Source organism: Rhincodon typus, chromosome 6 (genome assembly GCF_021869965.1).
Source record: "Rhincodon typus isolate 14 chromosome 6, sRhiTyp1.1, whole genome shotgun sequence".
Taxonomy (NCBI): Eukaryota; Metazoa; Chordata; class Chondrichthyes; order Orectolobiformes; family Rhincodontidae; genus Rhincodon; species Rhincodon typus.
Genome location: NC_063337.1, coordinates 57,933,558 through 57,943,636, shown reverse-complemented (window position 1 = coordinate 57,943,636; position 10,079 = coordinate 57,933,558). Strand labels below are relative to the sequence as shown.

Below are 10,079 nucleotides of genomic sequence, written 5' to 3'. Positions count from 1 at the left end.
AGCAGCCTTTGGGAAATAGTGACCATAATTTGATAGCATTTCATATTAAGACTGAACACAATATTGTTCATTCCAAAAGTAGGGCCTTAGATCCAAAAGGAAATTATTAAGGTATGAAGGTCAGGTTGGCTTCGATGAATTGGGAAAATATACAAAAGACTGGATGGTAGACAGGCAATGGCTAGTATTTAAAGAAATTTTACATAGTCTACAGTAGACATACATTTTTCAAATGCACGTACACACACCACATTGAACTAAAATTAAAATCTGCATTAGATCAAAGGAAGCAGATTACAAGAATGCCAGAAAAACTGGCAAGTCTGACAACTAGCGTTGGTTTAGAACACAACAAAGCAGGACTAAAAAATTGATAAAGAAAGGGGAAACTGATTATTAATACAAACGAGGAACATCAAGGTGCAGTGTAAAAGCTTCCTTAGATATGCAAAAAGAAAATGATTAACTGGGACAAATGCAGGCCCATCACAAATGGAGTCAGGAAAATGTAAAGGGGAAAACAGCAAAATGGCAGAGAAACTAAACTGCTAATTTATGTCGGTCTTTGCTGCAAAAAACCTCTCAGAAATACCAGGCAATCAATGGACTTGCATAACTAAGGAACTGAAAGAAATCAGTATTTGTAAAGAGATAACACAGCGTGGAGCTGGAGGAATACAGCTAGCCAGGCAAGCATCAGAATAGCAGGAAAGTCGACATTTCGGGTCGGGACCTTCATATTCCACTTCAGGAGCCTACAGCCTGATGGCCTAAACATGGATTTCACCAGTTTTAAAATCTCCCCACCCCCCGGCTTCATCCCATGTCCAGCCCTCCCTCTCATCCCCGCCTCCTTGATTTGACACAACTTGTCCATCTTCTCTCCCGCCTATCCGCCCCTCCTATCCCACTGACCAATCCCCACCACTGCCTTCCTGCACTCACCTATCACCATCCCACCTACCTTCCCCAGCCCTACCCCTCCTCTATTTATTTCCCAGCTCCCTCCCTCCTCCCCAACCCCCCCGCCACCATTTCTGAAGAAGGGTCCCGATCCAAAATGTCAGCTTTCCTGCTCCTTTGATGCTGCCTGGCCTGCTGTGTTCCTCCAGCTCCACACTGTGTTATCTCTGACTCCAGCATCTGCAGTTCTTGCTATCTCCGAGTATTTGTAAAGAGCCAGTTTTTGAAAAGCTAACCAAATTCGAGGCTGGTAAATGCCCTGGAGCAATGAGGTTAATTCTGGAGTATTGAACGTGCCGAGAGAAAGAGTGCACTCTTTTCAGTTATCTTTCAAAAATTCTATAGATTCTGGAAAGGTTCCTGTGGACTGTGAAGTAGAACATATAACACTACTATTTAAGAAAAGTGTAAGAGATAGAATGGAGAACTGTTAGTTCTAATAGACCCGTTAGTTGACCTTGATAGTCAGGAAAATATTAGACTTCAATACGAAGGATAGGATAACTGGATACGTAGAGAAGGGTGGTAAAATTGGTCAGAGTCAACATGGATATATGAAAGGGAAATAATGATGAACAAACCTTAAGCAGTTTTCTCAGGACATTATTTATAGCAATGATAAAGCAGACTCAGTGGATCTGGTATATTTGAATTTCTATAATGCCTTTGATAAGGTACCACACAGGAACTTAGTAAAATAAAATTAGGTGACATGAGATTTAAGGAAATATAATGGAATGGATTGAGGTTTGGTTATCAGGCAGAAAGCAGAGAACTGGAATGAACAGGTTGGGTACTACAGGGATCAGAGCTCAGTCCATGCCTGTTTGCATAACGATAAATAGTCTGGCTCTTGTCAACAACCAATATGCAAGACCTTTACGTGCAAGGGCAGAAGTAGGCCATTCCGCCTATCAAATCAGTTCCACCATTCAATGAGATCCTGGCTGATCTGATAATCCTCAACTCCACATTCATGCCTTATCCCCATAATTCTTGATTGCCTTAGACATTAAAAATTGTCTCTCAACCTTGAACACATATATGGATCCAACCATGGCAGTCCTTTGCCATAAAGAACTCCACAGATTCACTATCCACCAAGAGGAGAGATTCCTCCTCATCTTTGTCTGAAATGACTGACACTTTACTGTGAGATTATACCTTCTGATGCTAAACTCTTCATCAAGGAAAAACAACCACTCTGCATCTACTCTGTCAAGCCCCCTAAGAATCATGTATGTTTCAACAAGGTCACTTATTGAGTACAGGCATATCCTACTCATAATACTCCAGCTTCTCCCATAAAAAATCACTCCACAGTTGAGATCAATCCAGTGAGCCTTCTCTGCGCTGCCTCCAATGCCAGTTTACATTTCCTTTGATAAGTGGATCAAAACTGTTCACAGTATTCCATCTGTGGTTTAACTAGTGCCTTGTATTGTTTTAGCAAAAGTCTCCTATTTTAATACTTTATTCGCTTTAAAATAAAGTCAAATGGTCCATTTGCATTGTCTGCTCCCCAATGAACTTGGATGCTAGCATTTCGTAATTCATGTACAAGGACCCGCAAATCCCTCCGTGCTGCAGCTTTCTGCAGTCTCACTCTATTTAAATAATATTCAGTTCTTTGATTCTTCCTGCCAAAGGGCAAAACCTCAGGTTTTCCACATGATGTTCCATCCGCCCAGTTTTTGCACATTCACTTATGATGTACCTACACCCCAAAGACTGCAGCAGTTAAAGAAGGCAACTCACCACACAAACAATTAGGTTTGGAGATTAAATTTTAGCTTTGCCAGTGATGTCCACGAATCATGAATGTTCAAAAAATCTCTGCATTATCCCTATGTCTGTTTTCATCTTCCTCCTTTTTTATCCCGCTTAAAACTATTACAATTTTAACTTCTCCCAGATATGATGAATGGTCATTGGATTTCCAGCATTTTTCGACATTCTTTTAAGACAAAGATTGGGCTGCATTAAGAAAGCAGCAAGTGCAAAAATGTCAGATTTTAAACCAGAAGAAATACTACCACCACGTCCAAGCTGGTTTTGAACTGTTCGTGGTAGAGAACAGCCATTTCATCTAGCCAACTGGCAAGTGGGATCCCATTAGTAACAAGTGTTCCTATCCTTATCGGCTTTTATATTTATACATTTATTGTCAGAATCCCACTACAACCAAGATTAGAAAATTTGAAGTTAATACTGCAATTGAAGACCTTATCCCAATGTCAATTACTATAGACTTCTTTGAACTATTTCTGGTTCTATTGTGTTGGCCTCAATAAAACAATGGTAGATACAAGACCCCTTATTCATTTTCTTATGATCACAATCGTTTGACTCTAGGCAATAAAGACTTTTGAAACATCTAATATAACATTGTCTGCTGGTCATACTGTCTGTTTTTTAGACGTGACTTGTCATTCAAGCCTGCTTCATCTCCACTATAATAATGAAGATTAATCACCCTGACTATCCTTTGAGACATGTGCTAGTATGACGTACTTAATTCAATTTGGTATTTACAAAACCACAAATGTATCTCAAATTATCTCTGTTTCTCATTTTGTTAGAAGATCTGATTCATTTTTCACTTAGCATCCCATATTCCACAAATGGCACGTCAACAACTTACTATTTAGTACGTTAAATTAACATCTTCAAAAGAAATTTGTGTTGCCTGTTTTATGCATGCAAAATAAGAAACAGAAATTAAAAGTTCTTCATTTAATTTAGAGGTCAGAGAGAAAGTTTCTGTAACACTTCACCATTTAATCACAATTTCAGTTTACGATGATTTTATATACATGTTGTGAATTACTTTTTCTTCTCTGCCCTTGTTATTTGAAACATTTACATTTAAACTTTGCATTGACCATCCCACATGCACTTTACAGAAAATTACATCTGTTGACAATCTCTAAAGTCACAACATCAATGCTGCTGTAAAATTATACTTAATTGAGAAAAAAAATCATGACTTCATATCATAAGTGACCTGTTTAGCTTGGCTGCAAACAAAAATCACACCAAACTCTTGTAAGATGAGCTAACTGAAGCAAAAAATAAGAACTAACTAAAGTAATTCTCCCTTTCCTAAATAGTGAATGATATATCACCCTCAGTCAGGCATCTGGCCAGTTTGATATAGCTTTATTGGTCTGTATCTAAAATCTTAAATTCCGTTGGCAGCATTTGTGGTTCTGAATCAAATGTTATGGGGCTGAAGTCTCCACGTGAGAAGGCTTGAACACAAAGATCTATGCCGACACACAAATCCAGTACAAACAGTATTGCGCTGTTGCAGGCGCCATCTTTCAGATCTAAATGTTAAATGGAGGTCCTTTCTGCCTGTAAAGCAGACGAAAAACCTCTTGGCATGATTTTTCAAACAAGCTGATGATTTATTCCCAGTGGTCTGGTTAATAGCTATTCCTCAATCAGGAGCACAAAACAGATTAATCTAGTCATTATCACATTGCTCTTTGTGGAAGCTCATGTCGTGCATATTGGCTGCTGTGCTACATGCATCACAACTGCAGTTCAAAAAATACTTAAACTAGTTGCTAAACACTTTGGTATCTCCTGAAGTGTGAAGGGCACTATCTAATTGTAAGTCTCCCTTTAAATGAAAGTCTTTTTTTAAAGGACTGGTTATCACATTGTTTTTGTGGAGAATGCATAAATTTGCAACCTACTTCTAATCTGCCTAAGCGCCCAATGTATTAGCTGAATCAAATAAACTTTCAAACTTTGCAATTCTGAGTTTAGATTTTGATTTCTTTTTTAAATTTTAGATGTTGAAATCCAACTATTTCGTAATTGACCATGCAGATGGTGTCTACTAAAACTTTGTTCTCTCTCTAAAGATAACGTAATGAACAGTGCCACAGGTTATCTTGACTTGCTCAAAAATATTTTTCCTATGGTCTCATGCTTACATTGTTAGACAATTGAAGTAATGTCTCACACAGAAAAAAAACATGATTGGTAATTAAAATATTTTCTTACATTCTGTCAACTAGTTGTCTAGTCAAGGCTAGAAAAGACTTCTCGGTCTTCTTGTTTGGATCTTCTAACGCCTGGTGCTCAGTAGTCTGACCACTGGGTACACTGATATTCCGCGGTTCTGCCAAAACTGGATGTATTGGAATTTCTTCCTTTCCAACAATAAACCTAACATTTGGGAATCAACAACATATTCATGAAATAAAATGCAAACAAGCAGCACTGAGTCTTTAAATTTCTAATGTGGTAAGTCATTGCATTCCTTAAAAAATACAGATCAGGACTGAGGTTGGAAATGATTTAATCTTGAAATTTAAATCTAAGGCTCCCTGATGGCATTGTTACAGATATATTACCACGTAATTCCCAGTCTGTTTTCAGTTAGCAATCTCAGTTAGGCAGCAGTTGAAATACTTTTTGTGGTTTTAACACCCCTAGGTTAAGGAATGGAAACAATTATACAAGTTTCAAAATCCAGATAATTGCCTAGTGCCTATCTGGAAATTCCATGTGTTAACATTGAGTGAGGACAGAATAACTTGCCAGTATTCAATGCTTAGCATTACACATGAAGTATGGCCACTTCAGTGATGTACAACAGACCTCTGGTGGGCATGCAATTGCTCACTCACACAAATCAAAAATTTGAATACCGAAGGAAAAAATATATACAAAATTGAAGACCCTAAAAAGTATTAATGCAAAAATTAACTACTTACAATGGCCATAATCCAGAAATTAAACCAGATAATCAAAAAATTGGTGAATTTATGCTTCCAATGCACAAGGGAAACATTGGTGATTTGTAACTGAAACCATCTGTAATTTACATTGACCATACTACATTTTAGACTTCAGGTCATCAATGAAGTTGTGATATTCTTGATGCACCAGAGCTAACTATCTCTTGTGCTTCAGCTTTCAAACTTCAAGAATTCATGCATTTCTGCCACAGAGAGGAGCCATTTGTAGGCCTCATAGCAAGGAGACTGACATTGTGGCAATGCTGGTTACCAGTCTACCCCATAATCCTCAATAAATATATCAGTCATTAGTATCAACTAATAACCATTATACAATAAAGCAATAAATTTTAATGTAATAATTTAAGAGTAATAACATTTTAAAGTGTAGATGCTTTATGTATACTTTGGCAAAGGCTGAACCAATGATTTCTATTTATAACCCTATATTCTTACCAACATCTGAAAAAAATTTTACTATGAAATTCAATATTGCTGTAAAATTGAAGTTGATTTCCAACTTCTTTCTTCGGTTTTTACCCAAGGGCTCATGAATGATGTTACTTGATGTTACAAGAGCTGCTTTTACTTGCTTTAAAAAGAGTTCCACCTGTCTGACATTGTACAAATACAATAAAGTCAACATTGAAGGAAACTCAACTCAAAATAATATCTATGCAAGCTGATCTGTCAATGTTCTATTTTCTCAGTAGAGGCTGGAACTACACTTTAATTAACTCATGCCTTGACAGAGTAGGACAGATCCATCTGACTCTACTTCAGAATGAAGATAATAATTATAACCGTGGGCAATAGTCTTCCCTACGTGTCGAGCAGTCAGGACGACGAGCTGCACCAATGAAGGATGGCTTTACCAAATCATCCTACAGTATCATTCAAGGTAAATGGGACTAATTTAGATTGAGAAACTTGGTCAGCCTGAATGAGTTTGACTGAAGGGTCTGTTTCTGTGCTGTATGACTCTATCACTAACTCAGCAACAGCTACATATGGGCCTTGTTGATCTTTATTTAATAAATGATATCATTGAGGTTGTACAATCCTGAAAATGCTATCCATAATAGAAAACTTCTTTATAAATTCCTATGTAAATAGATTTATGTTTACTGTTTAGTCTTTTGAGCAAAAAAAGTTACCAAATAAAATTTAGAAAATTCACATTTTTTTCCTACTTACTTGAGTGCTGAGAAAGCAAATCCCTTGAGGCCATCTTTGCATCTGGAAAACAAACATCACTTGGTTCATACATGCAGTCAAACCTACCATAAAGCATACATATTCTGTAGTAATGTCTGGTGATTTATATTCTTTGACCTACGGTTTTCAACAAAGAAACATCTATTCAGCCCAATAGGTCCAAGTTCCATATGACCTTCCTCCAATCATTCTTTCTTAAATCCCATCAAAATATCCATTTTGCTCCTTTCTCACTCATGTTTACTTAGGTTTTTCTGAAACACATCTACACACATTGCCTCAACTGCTTACGGCTGTGAGCTCAAAACTCTATTCATCCTTTGGGCAAAAAAGTTAATTTCCTAAATTCCTTATAGGATTTACTAGCAAGTATTTTATACTTGGGGTAAGGGGTAAAGATCGAGTCAATAAAAAACAGCCAAAATTTCTATCTTTGGTCTCCATTTCTTTAAACTTCTGCTGTAAAGTACATGTAAGGAAAAGGTGGCAACAACAATATCAAATCCAACACCACATCTCAAGATGGATGACAGGCAGACAATGTCAATTGGAGCACACTGAATCTACTCCCCGCTAAGCCACATACTTCAAAGCTCCTAAGACAGAAGGAATCATAAATCAGCTGGATTCAATATCTTCAGGTAAAGAACAGGAAAGAAAAGAGAAGATAGAGGTTTCAGGGAAAAAAAGTACTTTAAATACTAATTGTAAGAGCAAAACAGGGAAGGTGGCTCAACCATGGCTAACAAGGGAAAATCAGGAACAATGTTAAAGCCAAAGAGGCATATACATTGGCCAAAAAAAGCACTAAACCGGAGGACAGGCAGAATTTTTAAATTCAGAGGAGGACAAACGGTTTAATTCAGAAGGGGAAAATAGAATAAGAGAGTAGACTTGCGGAAAATGTAAAAACTGACTGCAAAAGCTTCTACAGATATGTGGAGAGAAAAAAGACTGGTGAAAACAAATGTAGGTCCCTTGCATTTAGAATCAGGTGAATTCATAATGGACAACGAAGAGATGGCAGACCATTTGAACAAATACTTGGATCTGACTTCACTAAGGAGGACACAAATAATCTTCAGCAAATGTTTGGGGACAGAGGGTCAAGCATTAAAGAGGAACTGAAAGAAATCCTTATTAGTCAGGAAATGGTATTGGGGAAATTGATGCGATTAAAACATGCTAAGTAGCCGGGGCCTGATGCTCTGCATCCCACAGTACTTAAGGAAGTGGCTCTAGAAATAGCAGATGCATCGGTGATCATTTTCCAGCATTCTGTAAACTCTGGAAGAGTTCCAATGGACTTGAGGGTAGTTAGTGTAACCCCACACTTTAAAAAAGGAGGGAAAGAGGAAATGACAAATTATAGGCCTATTAGCCTGATGTTGGTGATGGGGAAAATGCTGGAGTCAATCATTAGGATACAATAACTGAGCATTTAGAAAGCAGTGCCAGAATCAGTCCAAGTCAGCATGAATTCAGGAAATTATGCTCGATAAATCTTCTGGAATTTTTTGAGGATGTGACCAGTAGAATAGGCAGTGGTGCATCAGTAGATGTTGTGTATCTGGAATTTCAAAAGGCTTTTGACAAGGTCCCACACAAGAGATTAGTAAGGAAAATTCAAACTCATGGTATTGGAAGTAGTGTATTGACATTGGTAGAGAACTGGTTGGCGGACAGTTAAAATAAATAGACCCTTTACAGAATGGCAGTGACAAGTGGGGGTGCTGCAGGGTTCAGTGCTGGGACCCCAGCCATTCACAATATACATTAAAAGTTTGGATGAAGGAACTGAATGAGATGTCTTCAAATTTGCAGATGACACTATGTTGGGTGGCAGCGTGTGCTGTGAAGAGAATGTGAAGAGGTTGTAGGGTGACTTGGACAGACTAGCAGAGTGGGCAAATACTTGGCAACTGCAATACAATGTGGATAAATGTGAGGTTATTCACTTTGGTGGCAAAAACAAGAAGGCAAATTATCTGAATGGTGGCAGTTAAGGAGAAGGTGAGGTGCAACGAGACCCAGGTGTCATGGTGGGACAGTTACCGAAGGTTGGCATGCAGGTCCAGCAGCGGTGAGGAAAGCTAATGGCATGCTTTCCTTCACAGCGAGGGGATTTGGCTATTGGAGTAAGGATGTCTTGTTGTAGTTATACAGTTTTTGTCTCCTAGTCTGAGGAAGGACATTCTTGCTATTGAGGTAGTCCAGTGAAGGTTCACCAGACTGATTCCCGGGATGGCAGGACTGACGTATGAGGGAAGACTGGATCGATTGGGCTTGTATGCTCTGAAATTTATAAGAATGAAAGAGGATCTCATAGAAACATACAAAATCTAGATGGACTAGGCAGGCTAGATGTGGGAAGAATGTTCCCAATGTTGGGGAAGTCCAGAACAAGGAGTCACAGTCTAAGAATAAGGGGCAAGCCACTCAGGACTGAGATGAGGAAGAATTTTTTTTACTCAGTTGTGAACCTGTGGAATTCTCTCTTACACAAAGCTGTTAGAGCCAGTTCATTAGATATGTTCAAGGGGAGCTGGATGTGGCCCTTGCGACCAAAGGGGTCATGGGGTATGGGGAGAGGGCAGGAATGGGATACTGAGATTGAACGATCGCCATGATCACATTGAATGGTGGTGCAGGCTCAAAGGGCCGAACAGCCTACTCCTACACATTTTTTTTCTATGTTAAAGATACTTAAATTTACTAGATCATACATTTCCATGTCCTGCAGATTCAGTAGGCAACTGCCTACAAGATGAAAGGGATCGATGTCACTGATTTTCTTGAGATAGAGCTGATGATTTTGACAAAGTTGTTATGGCACAGAAAGAGGCCATTTGGCTCATCATGCTTGCACTAGCTCTTAGGTGAACATCTTCCGTTAGTGTTAATCTTCTGCATTTTCTCCATACACTTGCACACTATTACAATCCAAATCACCATCCAAAGCTCTCCTGAATGCCTTGACTGAACCTGCTTCTACCACATCTCCAGGCAATAAATTCCACACAATACCAACACACAATACAACTGTGTGAAGAAGTTTTTCTCACAAACACCCTTGCTTCATTTGTACATCACTTTAAATCTATGTGCTCTTGTTCCTCTTCTCTGCCCATCCTGCTC

The 10,079-nt window shown here is 38.5% G+C and overlaps 1 protein-coding gene across 1 annotated transcript in view; it reads right to left on the bottom strand.

Annotated features, from left to right (window-relative positions):
* Positions 1 to 3,687: 3,687 nt before the first annotated feature.
* LOC109931079 (transmembrane protein 135-like) overlaps positions 3,688 to 10,079 on the bottom strand; it is a 383,770-nt gene continuing 377,378 nt past the window's right edge. Inside the window, exons 7-8 of the mRNA XM_048598395.1 lie at positions 6,921 to 6,962; positions 3,688 to 5,148 (exon numbers count right to left, since the gene is read on the bottom strand). Coding sequence (XP_048454352.1) covers positions 4,980 to 5,148; positions 6,921 to 6,962 — 211 coding nt within the window. The 3' untranslated portion in view covers positions 3,688 to 4,979. The remainder of the gene's footprint in view (positions 5,149 to 6,920; positions 6,963 to 10,079) is intronic.